This window comes from Anabas testudineus, chromosome 18, assembly GCF_900324465.2.
Source record: "Anabas testudineus chromosome 18, fAnaTes1.2, whole genome shotgun sequence".
Taxonomy (NCBI): Eukaryota; Metazoa; Chordata; class Actinopteri; order Anabantiformes; family Anabantidae; genus Anabas; species Anabas testudineus.
This window is the reverse complement of record NC_046627.1, coordinates 8,342,623-8,364,735: the sequence shown is the minus strand read 5'-3', so window position 1 is coordinate 8,364,735 and position 22,113 is coordinate 8,342,623. Positions and strand designations below refer to the sequence as shown.

General features: G+C 39.0%; 1 protein-coding gene across 1 annotated transcript; it reads left to right on the top strand.

Moving 5' to 3' along the window:
- Nucleotides 1-339: 339 nt before the first annotated feature.
- LOC113168235 (tetratricopeptide repeat protein 39B) lies at nt 340-20,957 on the top strand. Its single transcript, XM_026369241.1, has 19 exons — nt 340-663; nt 11,253-11,287; nt 11,442-11,546; nt 11,907-12,038; nt 12,124-12,194; nt 12,274-12,341; nt 12,790-12,854; nt 13,555-13,660; nt 13,915-13,980; nt 14,098-14,206; nt 14,468-14,535; nt 15,113-15,172; nt 15,537-15,698; nt 15,841-15,932; nt 16,129-16,249; nt 16,427-16,538; nt 17,017-17,134; nt 17,247-17,363; nt 17,838-20,957. The coding sequence occupies exons 1-19, from the start codon at nt 625-627 to the stop codon at nt 17,932-17,934; spliced, it is 1,743 nt and encodes a 580-aa protein (XP_026225026.1). The 5' UTR covers nt 340-624; the 3' UTR covers nt 17,935-20,957.
- Nucleotides 20,958-22,113: the final 1,156 nt, after the last annotated feature.

The following is a 22,113-nucleotide window of genomic DNA, read 5'->3' as shown; positions in this document are numbered from 1 at the left end:
AGAAAGTATTTTATGTAAAGTTATTTCCAAAAAACTCAGGTTTATGCTTTTTCTTGTTAAATTACCACTTTATTGTTAAATAAAGGAGAAACAGTCACTTCATTTTGTGTGAAATGATTAATTTGTTTATGAAAAACATAACTTATATTATAAATTATCATTATATAAACCAAACACAATCTAAACTATATAGAAATCTAATATGAAATCATGGTGTATCTGCAGTGTTGTCCTCCGTGGTGCGTTCACGGCCCTCTCTCTTTCTCTCTCCCTCTCTCGGTTTGTGGGAGGAGAAACGGAAACACGGGAGGTGTGTTTTCTCTCGGTGTGTGTGCAGCTTTTCACGGAAGAGAGCGGGGGATCGGTGAGCGACGGTGGAAAGGGACGAGGCGGAATCACGAATTAACGAGGACGTTCAACATCCGTCGGTGGGAATAAAAAGCGCGTCTGGACCCGGGAGAGGACGCGGAGCTGTGCGGCGGCTGCAGCGGCTCGGACTCGGACTCGGACTCGGCTCGGTGCGTTCGTGTGAGACAGAAATGGGACTGTGGTTCTCCTGATAGCAGCAGAACAGCAGTGGTACCGACCTGCGGACCTGAGGGAGGACAGGCACCGGACACAGACATGGCCCACGTAGGCAACGGAGCGGCCGCCGAAGAGGAGGTGGGACGCACATTTGACACCAATTCCATCTATTTCATAGCGATTTAACAGCAGCGGTTTAACAGTGAGTTTATTTACTAGAGCGTCCGTTTATTCCCTCAGTGACCGGTTTGTGTTGTCAGAGTCCCTGATGGAAAATAATCCAGTGGTTCTTAAATTCAGTCAGACACTAGAACAAATCTTCACTGGAACCAGTTTTTATAAAATGACAAAAACCCTCCTCAGCTTCTTATATCTGTGCTGTTTAGTATAGAGGCAGTCCCATTCTACTATTTCAATACTAATTCTTCTAAGGGGTTTTTATTGTGGTGCTCCTCATGCCCTCTATAATGTATTTAATGGCACATTCTGTAGATGGTTTTGCTAAAACTGCTTCTGTTTAATGTGTTTGTGTTGGTCCTGGAGCTACTTCTTAGTTCTGTAAAAGTGTTTTTCAGCTTTTCGGCAAATGTCCTGGGACATAACTGTTGAACACATATTCGCTTTCACCACTGACATTTATTGTGAAATGACACATTTCACAAAAAGTTTTTAGATAAATTGGTCGTTCAGACTCTCATCCCAGACTTGATTTCTTCTGTGTTCAGATTATATAGCTCAGAAATATCTATATTCATTAGAAAGTATGTAGAGAACAGCTGTTTAGACACAGATTCTTATACAAACCTTTAACATGTTCACCAAACACTGTGAACTTTAATTCTTTATTTCATTAAAAATGTAAAAACACTCATTTGTTTGCTTCACTTTCTCCACCGCACGACAAACAGTACTGGTTCCATTAAGACGAATTTAAAAACAAGGTGAAGCTTGAGTTTTTCTGCTCTGACCATAGAGAGGTTTTATTGTGGTATGATAGGATTAACTTGACATTGCAGATGAAGTCTGAAGCATTACTTCGTGAGTCTTCACTCTTAGGTTTTGACCAAACAATTAGCTTATTAATTAATTAGCCACCACAGGCTACAAATGAGAAAACGTTAAATGTTTGTATGTTTTGGTTGTAGAAAATAGGTAAATGTGGAAAAATTCTATACAAAGACATTTGAGGTCTTAATAATAGGAGTAGTAAGTGGCTGAGCCCACAGAAGATTCATTAATGTCGACAGGTCACCTTTGATTAACTTGGGAAAAGTACAGGTGCCTGAGCCCCCAGAGCTCCCCCTTCTCCACACCTCTGTCCAACACTTACTAAACTGCTATAATACTATGGTCAGAGTCAAATACTAAAGAGTTAAAGTGGCTTCAAGAGTTTCTTAAATAGTTTTCTAGTCACCAAAAAATCTAAAAGTATCTAAAAAATCAGAAGTGAGAAGCTAGAACCAGCTTTTGATTTTTTGCTATAAACCTGACTAGAATCAGAATCCGTATCTTCTATGATATAATTCTACAGCGAGTGTATGATATTTGTATAATACAGGGTTGTGTTCCTACTGTGTCCTGAGCTGTATCTTATCATTTGTTTTAGTAGTTTGACCTTATCCTCTTTGATAACTCTATACTCGTACACTATGTGTGTGTAAACTAGCTTATCATGGACATTTTGTCAGGGAACAGTATCCTGCCTACTTTTAAACACCAGTATTCATTTATCTGTGTTCTGTGTATTGTATCTTGGTGCCCAGCTTTAGTTGGCTCTAGTAATTGAATGATGTTCTTCAATGCGTGTTCCTATAGTGACCAACACATTATACGCGTGTGGCCGTGCTGATTTCATGTGACCTGTGGTATTTTTATTGTATTGTCTTGGTGAGCTACACACTATGCTGACCATATATATATATATATATATACAGTACAGACCAAAAGTTTGGACACACCTTCTCATTCAAAGAGTTTCCTTTATTTTCATGACTATGAAAATTGTAGATTCACACTGAAGGCATCAAAACTATGAATTAACACATGTGGAATTGTATACATAACAAAAAAGTGTGAAACAACTGAAAATATGTCATATTCTAGGTTCTTCAAAGTAGCCACCTTTTGCTCTGATTACTGCTTTGCACACTCTTGGCATTCTCTTGATGAGCTTCAAGAGGTAGTCACCTGAAATGGTTTTCACTTCACAGGTGTGCCCTGTCAGGTTTAATAAGTGGGATTTCTTGCCTTATAAATGGGGTTGGGACCATCAGTTGTGCTGTGCAGAAGATCAAGCGCTACAAAGAAACTGGCTCACATGCGGACCGCCCGAGGAAAGGAAGACCAAGAGTCACCTCTGCTGCGGAGGATAAGTTCATCCGAGTCACCAGCCTCAGAAATCGCAGGTTAACAGCAGCTCAGATTAGAGACCAGGTCAATGCCACACAGAGTCCTAGCAGCAGACACATCTCTAGAACAACTGTTAAGAGGAGACTGTGTGAATCAGGTCTTCATGGTAGAATATCTGCTAGGAAATCACTGCTAAGGACAGGCAACAAGCAGAAGAGACTTGTTTGGGCTAAAGAACACAAGAAATGGACATTAGAACAGTGGAAATCTGTGCTTTGGTCTGATGAGTCCAAATTTGAGATCTTTGGTTCCAACCACCGTGTCTTTGTGCGACGCAGAAAAGGTGAACGGATGGACTCTACATGCCTGGTTTCCACCGTGAAGCATGGAGGAGGAGGTGTGATGGTGTGGGGGTGCTTTGCTGGTGACACTGTTGGGGATTTATTCAAAATTGAAGGCATACTGAACCAGCATGGCTACCACAGCATCTTGCAGCGGCATGCTATTCCATCTGGTTTGCGTTTAGTTGGACCATCATTTAATTTTCAACAGGACAATGACCCCAAACACACCTCCAGGCTGTGTAAGGGCTATTTGACCAAGAAGGAGAGTGATGGGGTGCTGCGCCAGATGACCTGGCCTCCACAGTCAACGGACCTGAAACCAATCGAGATGGTTTGGGGTGAGCTGGACCGCTGAGTGAAGGCAAAAGGGCCAACAAGTGCTAAGCATCTAAGCATCTCTGGGAACTCCTTCAAGAATGTTGGAAGACCATTTCAGGTGACTACCTCTTGAAGCTCATCAAGAAAATGCCAAGAGTGTGCAAAGCAGTAATCAGAGCAAAAGGTGACTACTTTGAAAAAACTAGAATCTATCTATCTATCTACATATATATAATTACAAAACCATTTTGTTTATGTTGAATGTTTTCCTTTTAACAGTATATTGTGTCTTTGGTGCTCAAAACTGATGTCTTACAGATCTTATCACATTTTTGGTACCTTGGCATCGGAGATAATTTGATGCTAATTACTAAAACCTAGTACAGTTGTTTTTCAGATTGTCATTGTTGTGCTCATTTATTGCATCTTTCTAAAGTTGTGTGTTCAAAAAAACGCAAGAAAAATCAAACTAGGTCCCAATTTGTGTTGCAGCATAACAGTTTCCTATGCTGCTAATATTTTCCCGGGCCCTATTAGCAAGTTAATCAAACAACTTAGGCTGCACAATATCTGATATGTTGTGTTTCCACTGTGATCTAGGATATTTGGATGTTGAACTTTTTACTTTATGTGGAAAATTAAATGGTAAATTATAATAAAATACTTCATCCATACTCTACCTTTCATGTAAGCTACACTCAATATGTCACTGAATAGGGTCAGCTTCCTACAAACAACTTCCCTCGTGCTCCTTATTTACAGCTCTTTTTTCCATCACACACTTAATTTACATAGACGGTGCACAGTGTTTCTATAGCGTCTCTCTGCTGTTACGTAACATGTTTGCACTGAGCTTTGTGCAGGATGTTGTGTTTTTTGATGCCGTTGTCTTTCTCCTAGTGATGATTTTCTGTACACGTGTGAGGCAGTTGAGCTTCACCTGGTTCAGCACAGGTGAGGTGTAAGCAGACTGTTGCTGATTATTGTATTTATCTATGTGCAGTGTGTAATCAGCTTTAAAGGAGTGATACGTGTGTGTGTGTGTGTGTGTGTGTGTGTGTGTGTCCTTATGTAAATGACAGCTCTAATTTAGCTGCAGGCTGCCTTCTGTGCAAACAACACAGGAAGTTGGATGAGAATATGAAGGCTGCTTTTCTGAAGAATCGAATTCTATTTAATTCTTTAATGTGATCTGCAGTGTCTCTAAGAAAGTTGGTTGAATTCTTAAACGTGTCCTTTATCCACAAATGGATTGTGAAGCCTTTGAAGAGTTTGTCTTTTAATGAGTTCCCCAGATGTGGAAGAGGTTTAGGCTTGATTTAAAGCTGCTTTCAGGCCTGCACTGATACTCTGAACAGATCTAGACATCACCTGCATATGATGCATATGAGAACACGTCTCAATCAGACAGTTTCCCACTGTGCGCCATACGTCTGACCACACAATGTCTGGATCTGATTCTCCCGACATTGTCCGGAGTTTATATGTTTATATGTGATTTGTGTCTTTGTGGAGGTGAAGAAAATTTAAAAGGTGAACAGTGTTTTTTAAAAGTTTGAAGAAGTGCTTAGGTTTTGAGTCTGTTGTTAACAGGCGTTTTTGAAAGGATTACATGTGTCCTTCAGTGACAGAGTTTGGCTTCCATGAGGTCCATCAAGAGGTTCCATAGATGCGTTCAAATCCTTTAAGGACCTTGGAAGAAATGCTAGATGTTTTTATTTTTACAGGGTTCAAAGGTACTTGAAGAGCTGTGTTTTTCAGAAGCCCTTTAGGAAGTATGATAAGATTTCTAAAACCCATTTATACTGTAACCCATTTTATTTATACTATAAATGGGTTTTAGGGCTCTGCTGGGCGTCTCAAATGGTAACATGAAGTATCGGCACACAATGAGCTTGGACTGTCTTTAGGAAATGTGGTTCCAATTTGTCTGCAGCAGTTGTTGAAACGGTCTCTTTGTGAGGGTTCTTCTTGTGTATTGGGACTTAACGGGCCTAATTACTGTGAAATCCTAAATGTGCATTAGATTTAAGTGTCTTTGCTTACATTCAGTATATTGTATGTGTGTTTGATGCACCTGTACAACACCTGAAACCTCTAAGGATGTTTCATGGTCTCCACGGGAAGGTACTAGCTGAATAGCCAATGGGGACAATGTGTCTTGGTATCTTTCTCCCTCCTGATCTTACTGGTCAATTGGGAGATTCTATTCAGCTCCATGTTGTGTTTACAGGCCCATTGCAAATATTCAGGTGGATGATGAGTCCTGCGTCATACCTCACCAGTTCACCTCCTTGTCTAAGCTCACAAACGCTCCTCTGTCAGCTTCCTTCAGTCTAACTCATCACATTACAGAGGAATTCAGCTGAATTGGGTTGAGCTCTGAGGAATGTGAGGCGAGCTGTGTTTATAAAAATACTTAAACACAGTGGAAGGTTATCGTCCAACCTCAGTGCTCAGCAACGCAACAAAAATAACAGAAAACATGTAGGCAGAAATTGTTAACCATGTCTTGTCCATTCTGTCAGGACAAGCAAAAAAACACAATCGGCTGTTGATAGTGTGGATGGCGTCCAATGAGCCTGTCCAGTGTGTTTGCTGTGCGACTTCACTTCAAGCTAATTCTGCTCATTAGTTCATACCAACTCTTTGTGTTTTAAAACCCTCAGGTATGAATGGAATGTAAATGACAGCCTGAGATTTAACGCAGAACATGGTTTGAGCTGGATTTGTCCTGCTTCACATTCATACATTCCCCTATTGTTGGCTGTTCAACATATCGTCTACAAGGACTAGAAACAGGTTCTTCACTAAGGACGTTTTGAGAGTATTTAGCTCAATCGTTCTGTAAATCTATGGATTTTAGGGTTTTCATCTGTCACTGCTTCTCTTTCCAACCATTTGGAGATGCACTGAAACTGAGTCTTACCTACAGGTGGGAATCTAGACTGGTTCAGTTAACACAACATGATTTTCAAGGAAACACAACGGGACCTCTGTATTCTCCCTCTGCTTAGCCAGAACTCAATCCCTTCCTGTTTCCTCTGTGGGGTCAAAAGTCAAAACTAAAGAGTGGCAGAGAATATAGTACAGGTAGTTCAGTTTTTAAGTTGAAGGCATTTATCTGTCAGAGTCTTGATGACTATTGAGGATCCCAAGTGTTGGAAGGGTGTTTTAGAGCTTATTGTGAAATCCTGGATTTCCACAAAGATTGTGAAAGTCTTCATGAGGTCCCTGAAAGCTTCTTTGGCACTCTGTGTTGTCTTTGAGGAGGGTTTAACACGTACATGAGGGAATTCTGGTTGTTTTATAGGTTTCCAAGCCTCCCTCAGTGTAGCTGAGTCTGTGTTTGGTAACAGGACACAGTGTGTAGGTCTTGACTAATTGATTAGAAAGCTGCTGCTGTCACAAGAGAAGTTTCTCAGACTTTGACCTCTCCTTGAGTGTAATATCATACATTGGTGTAGCTTTTTCCACGTCTCCTGTTTTCATCCTGCTTTTGACTGAAAGAACAATAAATATAAAACTGTGAACTCTTTTCTATTTTCCTCTATCAGGGTAAGTTTTTAATTTGGTCACAGGAATAGTTTAGTTCAAATTCCCTGTAAGTCATAATCAACACTGTATTATCACTGAGTGCAGTGTACTATGATAAAATATAAAGGGGTAATGAACATTTTATTGCAGCTGCATAAAGAGATAAAAGGTTAAAATAAAGTATATTGAGTATCATAAATTTCAACACAAATCATTTGTAGCATTTAAAAACTCGCTGCTATAAAACATTTATGTTCTCAAGGAACTTTAAAAGCTGTGTATGGACCATGTTTGTTCTGATTTAAAGAGATGAGAGAAGTATAAAAGTGGACGTTGAGACTGAACTGATGTTGAAGGTTAAGAAAATATTTGCTTAATATTTGCTTATGAAACAAGCAAAGAATTGAAGGAATGTAGATGTAATAAAAGAAATAAGGTTACTATTGTACTTGATGCAAAGTTTTACAGATAATACAATAGGTACAGATGAACTGAAAATGCTCTTTAAAGTGTTTTCTTGTTTTATTTAATAGTAAGCTAAATTTTATTTAGTTTTGAAACATTAGTAGGACTTATTGAAGACATAAACGTGAACTCTGGGAAACAGTGAGGGACAGTTTGTACTATTTTTTGTCCTTTAATTCAACAGAGGATGAATAAAATACTCAGCAGGTTAATAAAACATATCAATGTTAGTTACAGCTCTGGTTTATGCAGCTTTTTACCATTGTAAAATCCTCAGCATCATCACATCATCTTAGATTAATTTCATTTTAAAGAGTTGAATTTTAAGAATGCATTATGTCACGAGGAAACGTGCTAGACTGGCAGGTCAAACAACATTCGTCTATTATAAGACGCACGTACAGCAGGAGCCACGTTTGAATCATTGCGAATGCTGCAAACTGAGAAAAACACTGACGGAGTGCGAGGGAGTGTCAGAGAGAGCATCTGTTTGTACGGGAGAGACAGAGAAAGAGTGAGAGAGGTGTGAAAAGAGGACGAGCATGTGAGCAGGGAGCATCTGTTTGGATTCACACGCACATTTATTATTTATTTTGCCGTTATTGTGAGAATAATCCACTGACTACAATTCCTTATTTCCTCCCTGTGTCACCTTTTACAGGATCATACAAACAACAAACAACGTCGCTCCTCAACTTGTTGCCATCGGCCTCGAGAGCTGTGTCCGTTCTGCTGAGCAAGTTCAGTTTTACCACCTTGTCTAGACTCCTGCTGCTTTCATGTTCCACTTGATTCACGCTCGCACAGCTTGAGTTCTTCTTTAAAAGAAATACTAGCTTCTGCTGACTACAAGCAAACGACAACCAAAATAAAGTCGCTGGGATAATCTGAGACCTCTTTTCTAACACTGGGCTTCATGCAAGACCCAGTCGCACGAATGCGCTATTTCTTAACTCACACATCGTGTGAACAAAATACAACAGTGCGTACATAATATAAATAGGATGGCATATTTCAGCACAGCAGCTACATTTCTGTAGTTAAGTAACGTTAATCATTACATCTCATGGATGCACAGGCTCCTCATGCACTGATTTACATGTACAGTTCAGAGTGTTCGGTGAATCTGATGTCTCACGACTCACACGAACAAGATTTATTCAGAAGATTAGAATAAATGTAGGTCAGTGGTACAAAAATGTTGTTGCACAAACCCAGTGTATTTCAGTTAATTTAGAAAAACTTGTCAACCTGCTTGGATGCTTTGAGTCTTGAGCACCTGGTTCAGTTTCAGAGAATACCCCCCTTCCTTTTTTTATCTGCTGCCAACAAATAACGCTATAAAAGTGGTAAATACATCCAAAACATTACTACTGTAAGGTTTAAAACCAAAATAATGAACATATCTCTGTGGTTTTGTCACCATGACCACACATGTAGTTATATTATAGTAAGAGATGCACCAGAACAGCTGTTTGCAGACCAAGTACCGTGGGGTCCAAACATCAAGTACCCCTTCTTTGTACTTTAATCATTTTTGGCTCTTTTGTTGTTGACCAGATTGTTGAGTGGTTCTGCAGCCCTGACTGTATCTGGGACGCAGCCTTCGAGTCTGGTCGGTCTGTGTGTGACCACAGCGGGTCGATGGGTGCAGCCTGCAGGCTGAGTGCTACTCTGAGAGTGAGAGGCTGCAGCTGTATGTTATTATGTAAGGAGCCACTGGGCTGCTATTATTAGCCTGCTACTGAGGCTCCAGAGACAGACTGTGTGTGTCGGGAGGGGGGGGGGGGGGGGGAAGTGCTGCTGCTCTCACGACGATGTGAAAATAGTAAATGTGTTGGTTTACAGTCACGTCTGTTATGTACGATCATATGTGTGTTTGCAGTTATAAAATCTTATCTCTTTAGCCAACGTTTGACCTTGTGCAGAACTGAAACCGTATCTCAACCAATCAGAAGCCTCTGTAGCTAAAGGAGCAGTACCTCTAATGCTACGTGGCAGAGAGGAAGATCAGGAAAAAGCCTGAATTTCTCCATAGTTGAGATTTAATTTCTCAATGAACTGCTGCTGATGTGTCCTTTTTTTTTAACTTAATGTTTCCTCACTTCCCTCCTGTTTGGTTTAACAATGATTCAATTTTTTTGTTTTATATGATTAAACATATGGAGATTATTATTATTCTCCCCTTTTCACAAGAACCTTCAGAAATAAGAACAAAACAAGATGACAACAGTGTTTAAAGCTAAATGCTAACATAAGGATGATGCTATGTAATATTTGAAATGTACAGTGTTTTGTTTGTGATATACAAATTGGTGGTTTATGGTAAAAAAGAAAATGCAAATAGTTTTGTAATTTGGGGCGAATGTTTCTACAGATTAAGAACCAGTAGGCCGATAACGTTTGGACTATAAAACTGTGTACATGTAAGATAGTTGGACACAGTTTCTCTCTCAATCTTTGACATCTGAACAAAATCTCATCAGTTCATCCTTGAATTTTTGTGCCAAATTGAGGAAGTTGAGGCAGAAGAATAACTATGCTACTGAAAATGATGCGGTATATAACAGTGAAACGTTTAGTTTATTATATTCATCTAGAAGAAATGTAGATTATGGGAATTAGAAAATGAGTTTTGTGTTTGTTATTGTTCTTTGTATTGAGAACTGGACAAAACATTGTTTAGTAACACAAAAATAGATTCTGTAGTTGTCGCTGAAGCACAAGACTGAGTTGGTTGTTTATACAGTATGTGATACATTATAACTCAGAATAGGCAGAACAGAATGGGAAGCAGGCCCTTTCTAGACCACATTACATAAATCTCATGTTTTGGCCGCCTTGTTGCATCACATTAGAAATGTTTAAACGGAGTGTTCCAATATTTATGTGGACAACAACATGCAGTATGTTAACTGTGAAGGATACTTGAGAGTGTGGGAGAGCAAACAGCACAAATACAATATTATGTAATATATTACTTTATATACATACAGTGGGAGGCTGCTGGATTCATATTTTAGATACAGGTTGTTTTCTGTTATTCCGTGACTGGTGAGTGTGATGGTGTGAAGAGACAGGAGAACCTGAAGGAAACCCAAAATATCTTCACTGTCTGTGGATGTTTTAGTCTCTTTGTGGATGTTTTCAGTCTTTTTCTAATTGCTTTGAATCTCTTTGTGGACATTTTGTGGGACCTCTGATGCTTAAGGTGCTGTAGTCCCATTCACTTCATTTTATTTGTATAGCACCAAATGACAACAGAAGTCATCTCAAGGGTCTTGACAGTGTTTAGGTTTAAGACCTTACAGAGTATAATTATACAAAAAATGATATAGAAAACCCAACAATCCCATTTGAGCAAGCTTTAGGCAACAGTGGAGAGGAAATCTCCCTTTAGAGGAAAAAACCTCCAGCACAACCAGGCTTAGGGTGGGCGGGCATCTGCCTCGACCGGTTGGGGTGAGTGGAAAGAGGATAGAGAAAAGAAAACAGAAATTCACTCCCCTTCTTTTCTTTTATGGCCTCTGGATGTGTCTAAGTCCTGCAGGTTGACCCATGTCACCCTGTCTGCAGTCCTCATGGTCTGCAAAGATCTGTTCTGAATCGTGTGATGGTGTGATTACACTCAGCTGTGACTGATGGTACTGTTGATAAAGTTATTTTGATAGATTGAGGATGAATCTAACCAGACTGTTTTTCTGTGTTTTCCAGGACCGCTTTGAAGATGCCTACGATCGGATTCCTGCGTAAGTAGAAACGCACAACTGAGTAGAGATGTGCGAGATCATTTCCTGTCTCTCTCTCTATTTTTATTTAGCTTTTTCACTTCCTGTGCTGATTGTGTGTGTGGTGTGTGTGTGGTTGGTGTGTGTGTGTGTGTGTGTGTGTGTGTGTGTGCAGGGCGTGTCAGATGGACCTGCAGACAGCCATTCAGGAGACTCAGTGTGCTCTCAATCTGGTCCTCAACAACAAGTTCTCTGAAGCCCTGGACCTCCTCAGACCATGGTAACCATGACAGCGCATCTATATTTGTGTGATACTAAGAGTACTACTAACTCTAGGTACTATCACTGGCAGTGGTACTGGTACTATAAATAGTGGTACCGCTACTGTTACTATTACCAATACAGTGACACAAGTACACGTTAAAATACAAGTACTATTGTATCTTAGTGTAAAATTGCTGTTAATGATTTTATAACAACTAGTAGTTATACTACTGTTATATTGTTACTAGTGGAATTACTACTCCCCACAGTACTGCTGTTACCACTAGTGCTACACCTATCTGGTATTTTAACAGCAAAGTATAATTACATCCTGTACTGTTGTGTACATCACACACTATTCCACGCCTGTGTGCAGGTGGAGGGACAGTATGTACCATGCTTTGGGCTACAGCAGCATCCTGGTGATGCAGGCGACCATGACCTTCGAGCACAGAGACATCCAGACCGCCATGGCAACCATCAAGGAGGCACTACAAACCTGTCAGAGGTGAGACAGAGAGATTTGTAGCAAGTTTTAGGGTTCTGGTACTGCACATGCTGGCTCACTGTGATAAACCAAACTGTTTCTGCAGGTTCAGAAAGAGGAACTCGATGGTTGGATCTCTTTCCGGTCTGATCAGCAAACAGTCCAACCTGCAGGAAGGTACATAAACATAAAGAAGGTCAAACTAAAGAAAGTAAATGTAGCAGGAAGTCATTTGTCTGTCTTTGTGGGTTTGCAGACGAGATGCACGCAGAGATTTGCTATGCTGAGTGTCTGCTGCAGAAAGCCACGCTGACGTTTGTGCAGGTCAGAACTGACGTCTGTTTTCTTCTTCGCTGTTATGGATGTGATTGGTTTACACACACTCACACAACCATGGACAGGAAAAGCAGTTAAAAGGACGGATGGGTAGATTTGATAGTTCCCCTTTCAAAGCTGCATTTCCTCAAATTGCCACTGGATGCTGCTGCTGTAGTCGGTCTGTTATAGATTTCCACTAAAGTTATGGTCTTAATGGATACTTTCTTCTTCTAATGTCTATTTTAATGTAACTATTAACATGTAAACAAGGGGCTGTTTTGTATCACATATCCTGGATAAAAAGATAAATGTTGGTGAACTGAGGAACACAAAGTAAGACGGTAAGCAAGCTGAACAACTACTGTAGGAGACGCTAATGATAGGGCTGTTAGCTAATTGAATAAAATGTAATTAGGACATGTAATCCCTCTTTGTCTCTATGTCTCTCTTCCAGGATGAGAACATGATCAGCTTTATCAAAGGAGGCATCAAGATAAGAACCAGCTATCAAATCTACAAGTGAGCGAATGATTTAAACCAATTACTTAAGACAGCCGTCCACCTGTATTTTTTACCTACATTTTTACTTGCTTACCCTTTATAATGAGGAACTGCTGTTAAAAAAAACATTCCTTCATAGCATTTCTAGTGTTAAAAGACTACATAGAGTACTTTTATGCATTCTTAAACAAAGCTTCTATCAGAATTAAATGAACAGAAAGTGAGGATCAAGAAACCAGAAATTGTCAATTGAAAAGTGAGTGCTTTGGGAAATATTTGGTTCTAGCCCAGGGGTAGTCGAATTATTTTTTTTTAATTTAAGTTCCACTTATAGAAATCGATCAGTAATTGCCTCATTGTGTATAGTTGCTCTGTTTTGGTTTTGGCTTCAATTTCAGCTGGTCCAGTTTTTTTTATATAGCATAAAAGATGAGGCTGGGTGATGACAGGCATGATAGCAGTGTGTCTATCCAAGCATTCTTGACCCAACAATAGCATATTGAGGGTTCTAGAGGGATTAGTGATATAGTCACTTCAGGGGCACTGGTGAACTAACAAACAATGGGCTGTTACTCCTGATAGCATTTTGCTATCAGGATTTGAGGTTAAATCAGTTTTAAATGTTTGTGTAACCAGCGTTTATGCAGCTTATTTTGTGTAAAATAGAATATAACTTTTCATTTTGGTATAAATGTGTATGCTTCATGTCGTCCACTAGGGATTGTCAGAATGTGCTGAATGTCCCTCAGGACCTGGCTGGCCAGTCTGATTCATTCAGACAGTTTGAGGGTGGAGTCAAGCTGGGCATTGGATCCTTCAACTTGGTAGGTGGTTAAAATAGATGTTCATCAGTCTGTTTAATCTATGGAGTGTACTATTTTAGAAACTCACCATTGAGTGATTACACACTGAACAGGGATAGTTCACAAGTTTATAATCGTCGACTCAAAATTTGTATGTCATCAGCATATTGGCGAATTAGAGCTATAGATTTAATTAGACTTAATTAGATTAAGTGTGCATGTTGTGAAAATGTGATAATATAATAATGATTTTTTAAATAATCTGTGCCTTCCAGATGTTGTCTCTCCTCCCTCAGAGAATTTTGAGGTTGTTGGAGTTTATTGGATTCTCAGGAAATAGGGTTTGTATAACTAAAAATTGACATTGAATAACTCTTCGTTCTACACTCTAAAAATCTCTTGTTTTAGAAAAGGTGACAGTCTAATTATCACATAATTCTGCTTCTGTCTCTTTGTAGGGGTTTGGCTTGTCTCAGTTGAGAGAGGGCGCCTCCAGTCACAGTTTACGGTCAATCCTCTGTGCTCTGACTCTACTGTTCTATCATACATATGTTTCACTGATACTTGGTAAGAAAACACACTGTCACTCCTACTTTTATCCACCGGCATGTTGTAGCACTCTTACAACACTCTACACCCAGTATCATTTGATACAATCAACTAATGCTGTTCCTAGTCTTTGTGTTAAGTGCCCAAATAAATTGTAGATTAGGTTTTATAATTTACAGGTGTAAATTCTGTGCTAGGTACAACCACTTTGTGAATGGTCTTAATCATAATAAATAATTAATTCCTGAAGGTAACTGTGTTGATTTTCTCTTTGATAAGGAACTGGGGAGGGTAATCTGGTGGAGGCTGAGGCTCTGCTGGAACCATACCAACACAAATACCCCAAAGTAAGTCACTCACAATCACAATTACACAGATATGTAATGTAGCCGACATATCCAAAATTTAGTCGAAAAGAAAAAAACACACAGTAACCAATAATTTAGCTGCTTATCTCTTAGACTACATCTACATTTACAGTTAAATTCTGGGTGCAAGCCTACGACTATCCTGCTCCTGCAAAGCTCAGAATCAGATCTGCCAATCTCTGGCACTTACCTGTAAATAAAATCAGCACCAACCTGTTAAGGTGAGACTTGCAATAAAACCCATTCTCACAGCCAAGCTGTGATACAGTGTGTGTTTTCACACCTGTTAATCATATAAAAAAGCAGATCTATCCCTGTCAGCTTTTGAGTGAAGTGATGAGCTACTGTTTGGTCAGCAATTTTCCCTACACACTCTGCTATGCCTAAGACTGAGGCCTTTACAAAGAACTGGACTGGACTGAGTCAACTGAGATGTAGCCTTAACTCAAACAGGAAAAAAAAATTAAAAAGTAAAAAAAATTGTACAGTCTCTGGTTGAAGGAATGTGAAATATACATCAGTAACATAAGAAACTACATTCTGTTCTTTTTTTCAGGGCTCTATAATTCTCTTCTACACTGCTCGCATTGCTACACTGAGAGGAAACTTTGAGAAGGTATCAAACCCGTTCACACATTTGCACTTGCACACTGTGACATTTATTTCAGTCCTAACCTGAATAAACGTTACTTGAAAAAACATCTTTATCAAATGTTCTGTTTCAAAATGTGATAATGGCCAAGGTTTTTCTCATTTTGGCTGAATAAATGTTTTCATTTTCCAAAGTTGTCTTCAAGTTCCAATATTAGTAGTTTCTACTTTCAGAAAGACAGAAAGCATCATAACTTGTGACAAAGGTAGAATTAAGATACCAACAAATCCTGTTTGTAACTGACTTTCTAAAAATGTACTCACAAAAAATTTAAAGATCAACTCAAGACCTGTCTTTTAACAAATTGAACCGTTAAATGTTGTTTCAGGCACGGGCCAGATATGAGGAGTGTATCAGCAGCCAGCAGGAGTGGAAACAGATCCACCACCTGTGTTACTGGGAGTTGATGTGGACTCACTCCTACCAGCAGGAGTGGCAGCAGGCATACCGTTATGCTGACCTGCTGTGCAAGGAGAGCCGCTGGTCCAAGGTGAATAAACTCTTCTACATGTACAGTAAATGCACATCTTAAAACTTCCTGGAGTTTAGCGTATCTGACAATGCAAAACTTATTAACAAATATGAAAAAATGCTAAAGAAACAAGTTGAAACCATTAAACTTCTCTCTCCAGGCAATTTATGTGTACCAGAAGGCGGCCATCCTGAGTATGATGTCACAGGATGAAGTAAAAAAGACAGGGGAGGACATTGTTGAGCTCTTTAGGTAAGTTTGTTTTAATATTAAACATTAAAAATATTAACACTGTCACCACTGAGGTTGTTTTATGTGTGCAATCTGGTGATTATGCCTGAGGGATTAGGGGTGAGGAGGCCCGAGACCCTTATTTCAGTTCATTTCAGTTTTATTTGTATTGTGTCAAATTCTTATAATAGTGAAGTACAAACCTGTATGTCTGCAGGCAGGTGGAGGGGCTTAAACAGCGCCTGGCAGGAAAATCAATCCCAACAGAAAAGTTTGCAGTGAGAAAGTCCAGACGCTACAAAGCTGCTAACCCCATCCCTCTGGTCATCCCTGCACTGGTAAAAAAATACAACCACACTATACATCTGTGGAATGGGCTTTATTTACATAATGTTTATTCACTGTAAGTAACTTTAGCATGTTCAGGTAAATATAGGTCTTTAAGTCCATCAAATCCTGACGGGGTTAACAGGAGTGCATAAGCACTTAATTCCTGACATGTTCTCTCTCTGTAGGAGATGATGTACGTTTGGAATGGTTTCACCATTGTCGGGAAAAGAGCCGACTCTACTGAGGCCCTGCTGATTACCTTAGAGGCGGCTGAGGAGCAGCTACGTAACGACCCTAGTGAGTTAAAAATAAAACCACAGTTGTTAACTTTACTTAACTTTACCGTTAACCAATAAAGCTGTTGTTGGAGAATGCAATAGGGATTCCACAGGGTCGTGCCCTTGACCCACTTTTCTTCAGTTCTGTATAGATGACTTACATGAATCCTTTTATGAAGTAAAGTTTTAGATGTATGCAGATGATGTAGCTTAATGTAAACCTGTATATATTATTATTATTTGTTGTTTTCATTGTGAAAACAGGTTGTCACATAATATTTTCATTGTTTTTTTTGCCAAATCAACACTGTTAGACACATTGAAAAGGTGATAATGTTGAAACTGCTGAGTTTCTGGCAAGGGGGAACTCTAGGTGTGTTATAGTAAATCCTCATTAGTACTTCAATATGGGATTGATATTTGGTTCATTAGAGTAGTGTTGCTAAGGCCCAACAGAAAACCAAATCTACTTATTCCACTCTCTATTTCTAATTCAGATCCATCAGAGTTTCATCCAGATGACAGCTGTCTTGTCCAGATGTTGAAGGGACTCTGTCTGAAACACCTGGGCAGGTTACTGCAGGCTGAACTCTGCTTCACACAGGTCCTGTCCAGGTAAAATACACACACACACACAGACACATTCAGTCAATCAGTTTTACCGCTAATCATCTAAATGTGTGAGAGAGCTAAATGTTCCTCCCTGTTATATTTGTGTCTCTTTCAGTGAGGGTCGTATCCGTTATGATCACTACTTGATTCCTTTTACTCTCTATGAGTTGGGTCTGCTGTATAAACAACAGGGAGACTTCACCAAGGCCACAACATACATCGAAAATGCCAAGTAAGTTCAACTATACAACAACTTACAGTGACATTATATAAGTCCTCCTCTCCTCTCTCTAACAATTTTAATATATTATGTATAATACACAAATGTTTCTCTAGATTCATAGTCATGAATGTTTCAGTGGTCTTTATTACACATCACTTGTGAACACACAATTATTATATTCGCTCACTACATACCTTTGCACACCTTTACACACCTTATTCACCTCATCATGGTTAAACATACTACTCTAAACCCATTGTGTACCTTTCTGTCTGGTGTAATTGTGACACACCTTTATGTTTGGCATTTGACCAAAGCGAAAACAACAAGCAGTCTCACAAGAGCCTCAGGAGCTGAAAGCTCAAAGGAATGACAGTTATGTTAAAAGTATGAAGTGTACTAACCTTTCCTTGCAACGTCCTAGCTCAGATGTTTGAGGAAAAACGTTCTTATTGATGTTCGATTTCTTGTGTTCTCCGTCAGGACGAACTACAAGGATTACTCCATGGAGTCCAGACTGCACTTCCGGATCCATGCGGCCCTCAACAGCCTCAAAGGATCCCCTGTTGGCACTCCATAAACAACTTTGAATGCAGCTGGTGTATGAACCATGAATCCAGGGATTTTACTCACATAGTGAAACGTTTTTGGTGTGTCTGGGGCTGTGAGGTCACGTCCACTCACGTTTTCTGCATTGCTAGCAATATTTTATTTTATTTTATTTTATTTTATTTTATTTTATTTTATTTTATTTTATTTATTTGTCTTTCTATAGCCTTGAAAAATGGGATTAAGTAATATGGGATTAATAATGCTTCTCGTCTATGATTTAAAGGCACATTTCAGTAGTTCAGTGAATACGTGCCGCTAATAAAGAGGAGCAGAGGAGTGCTGCAAATGAGATAAAGCACAAGGTAAAAGAAAAGATGCAGCACAAATGACCTGTCAGGCCACCACAGGAAAACAATAAGTGACGAGGGGCGTTCACAGCACCTCTTTACATAATGTAAGCATCTGAACATGTCGTAAAATGAAATCATTCATCTTTTTTTTTTTTTTTTTTTTTTTTTAACAAAAAAACAAAATCATGGCCTTAAACTGCAGGAGATTATAATTTTCTACCAAACATATGAGTCATTAGAAGTCTTTCGCTCTCAATAACTGGCTTTCAGGTTGAAAATGTGTACTGAATTCTGAGTGCTTTTACCTTAACAGCAGGGAGAGGTGTGTTGAAACACACAGTATGTATACACTCTATATTTTCTTTACTTTGCTTTTTTGAGTTTCTAATAATGCATTATGCCCAAGGGCACATAATAGAGAAATGTGCACATGCAATCACAGCCTTTTCTAACAATAGTGGCTTATACAAACACATACACATACACACATTATACTACACTCATTCCAAGCTTGCACATACTGGGAAATATGCACCTTGAAGAGAAAAACACACATCAGTGGCTGTAAACGCACAAAATTTAGCAGCAATACAATAACTTGTGCTGTTAGTCAATCAACTTCACAGTCGTTCTGTCAGTCATTGTGTGTGAGTTAACTTTAAATTTCTCAGAGGAAGACCTGCTTCATATGCAGTAATCCTTTCTTTTCAAACTGAAATAATCTAAATCTGTGGGCTAAGAAGGAAGTTTACTGCAGGCTGCAAGCTACATTAGCCCCTGTTAGCATTAACATTAATATTATGGGTTATTTAGGCACCAGGTTTTGTTAAGGACGAGGATCTGTGGCTCTGTTGCATCAGTTTTATTTATTAATTGTCATATGTATATCAGTGCAATGCTCTCTTCAGGCCTGTTGATACAGCCACTTGGTGACTATTTGTTGAGGCATTACTGTAAGTGGCAACGTCAAACATATGTGCACATTTGCTAAACCTCTGCAAGCAAATCCACTGATTGCAATGATGACGTAGACAATAACTGACTTTTTTGCCGCTGGTTTTGCTTTTCTGACTTGCAAAGAGAAACGGGCAGCTGTATTTATAGTGCTGCGTTTCCAGACAGTTGGTAACTAGCTGGTGAGAAGTGGATTATTTAATGCATAAAAAGCAGATAATCCCAGAGGAGCTGGTTGAAACTAGAGAATATTCTTCTTATATTCATCAAGTGAAAACAGACACTATCACATTAATGCGATTGTGTGTGTCTGCCAGCTGTTTGGATAGGCAGATCTTTTCCAACATATCTTAGAAATAATGAGAAGAGGTAGCAGGTTCATCTGTGATTTCACGCCACATCTCCTTTGAACAAAAAGCTTAAGTTAATTACTACGCTCTTTTCGGGCGTTTAGAGAGGATTTCTGCGCACAAAGCAGTTGTGCCTCTGAGAAATGTTTGCACAACCAAAACTATACTCACTCCACGTTGACTCAACCTTCTGTTGACAACATACAGAAAACTTTAAATCTTGAAAGTTGCTGTTCAGTTTCGAGCTGCTAAACTCGTAGCTGGTGTAGACATAAGGCAATTGAAGGATGTTATATTGTTTTTTATTTGCAATTCTGTTGCTCAACATCACGAAGAAGAGCAGGTTTGTTATGTGTGTACTGATAAATAATAAGAAGCACAACCACAACCATCAGTACGAAAACTTAAAAAGAAACAGATTTTCAAAAATAAATAACAGTACGTATGATTTTCACGACCTGTACTTTAACTTCAACAATATGTTAACACAATGGAGATTTACTGAAAACCCTCCATTGTTCAGTGGGTTTATAGGATAGTAGGTGGGTTTGGTACTTTCAAACAACAGATAAGTGTAACATGCAACATTTAAGTCCGTAAGTGACAACTTAACTGCATTTTGGCGTCCATATAAAGCATCAGGGTGGTTTTCTTGTGGACTCATTTCCAGTTGACCTGACGTTGAGTCTTTCTTGAATAATTACAAGTGGTAATAATTAGCCTTCTCTTTACGAAGAATGTATGAACTTAAAGACCAAATTATATGTGTGTCTTGCTGTCTTTTGTTATTTCATGTGTGTAGTTTGTGCCTATAAATGTTTAGGTCTTCATGTTTTTGTGTGATCTAAAACTTCTGAACAACCTAATTCGCCAAGTGCAGTAAATATTCAGGAGCGTGTTGGTAACGGATAAAGTCAATAAGTTTGACTCTAAAGACCAGAGTCTTCTGTCTAAGAGAGTTGTGACAAGAAAATAAACAAAGCTCCGGTGGTAGTAATAATAACATGTGATCGACTGCTAATGCTAGGAAACTGCCTGTAGATCCTTAAGCTCATGTTGCTAAAGGATCAAGTTGAGCTAGAAGTAAAGCACCAAATGTTGACGCGATCAGTTAGCTTGTAAATGAGAACAGACACCAAAATCATCAACAAACGTGCAATAAAATGTTGGTTTAGCATTCATTTTAGCATCATTAACCATTATCCCACAGTGTTAGCCTGCTGCCTGATATCATTCATCGCAAAGTGGGTGTAGTACGTGAATGTATACTTGTACTGTGTCACAGAATATGCTAAAATGTTAGCACATTGTGTTATGCTAATGCTAATCTGCTAGCTATGAAATGTAGTTCTTGTTGTGCTTGCTCATTGGCTCTCATTAGCATTAGCCCATAATTTGACCCATTTGCACTTATTATCTGTGACAAGCTTGATAAGGAGATAAGTATCAGTCAGATGTGATATGTTAATACGTCCATATCACTGTAAAGTTTGGTGTTTTAGATGCATGGTAGGATTAGTCAGAGTTTGCGTTCCAGTGTTACAGACACTACAGCTACTGATTTTTCTGGTGCCAGTTTATATCATTTAACAGGTAAACTGATCAATTACCAAAATTTCATCCTTTAAATTTACTTTTATTTATTGTCACAACCTTTTTTCATAGCAGCCTTTGGTCCATGCATTTCATTCAGCTGCTTATAAATGTCAGTGCCTCTGTGTGTCTGTGTTTCAACTGTAATTCTCAGTTAGGTTTTCTATAGGATTTGCATGTTATTCTGTAAACATGTTTGTTTTTCCTTCTTCTTTTTATGAGACATAACTGTATGTGCTTTACGGCAGGAAAAGATATGTCCCAATACTATAGGCGTTACGGTTGGAGATGGCCATGTGGTGCAATAAAATGACAATAGAGGAATAGTTTGTTATGAGTGACACTGTGTTTTTCTCATATTAACACTGTTTTTTAATTATTCTGTGTTGTATTTGTAATATCTCAGAATGAGCAACATACTAAGGATCACTCTTCAAAGAAAGACACACAGCAACAGATGTCATGTACAGAACAAAGCAACAAAGTAGATTTACAATATGGAGAATAAGAATAACTAACAGAATAATAACAGTATTGAAAGGAAAGAAAGAATTGTAGAGCAAATCTGAATTGGCTTTCATTGACACCACTAGGGGGCAGACCAGCTTGAACACACGTTGGAGGGAGGCTGAGACTTGGTGGACCTGGGAATCCACAGGAGAGTGAGGCGGAAAGACTACCCACAGAGCATCATATCTGTGAAACAACTGTGTCTCCGCCAGCTCCTTCTGAATCATTTCCTGTTTGCAGGAAATAGTACATTCCTGTGATACTGAAGAAAACTTTAAAACCGATTATTCTCAGGGAGGTTCCGTAATTATAAGGAGCAGTGAGGAATTATATACTCTTTGTGCAATGAAAACAAACCGTTTTCAAGTTCAGTATTTATGGTTTTTGTTCCTTAAACCTTTGGAAATAGTTCAGTCTGTGTCTATAAGCAACAAATGAGTGACTTGCTTT

Coding starts and splice junctions, on each gene's coding strand:
- LOC113168235 (XM_026369241.1), top strand. CDS start 625: ATGGCCCACGTAGGCAACGGAGCGGCCGCCGAAGAGGAG. Junction 11,288..11,441: donor GCCTACGATCGGATTCCTGC/GTAAGTAGAAAC, acceptor GTGTGTGTGCAG/GGCGTGTCAGATGGACCTGC. Junction 14,207..14,467: donor ATATGTTTCACTGATACTTG/GTAAGAAAACAC, acceptor CTCTTTGATAAG/GAACTGGGGAGGGTAATCTG.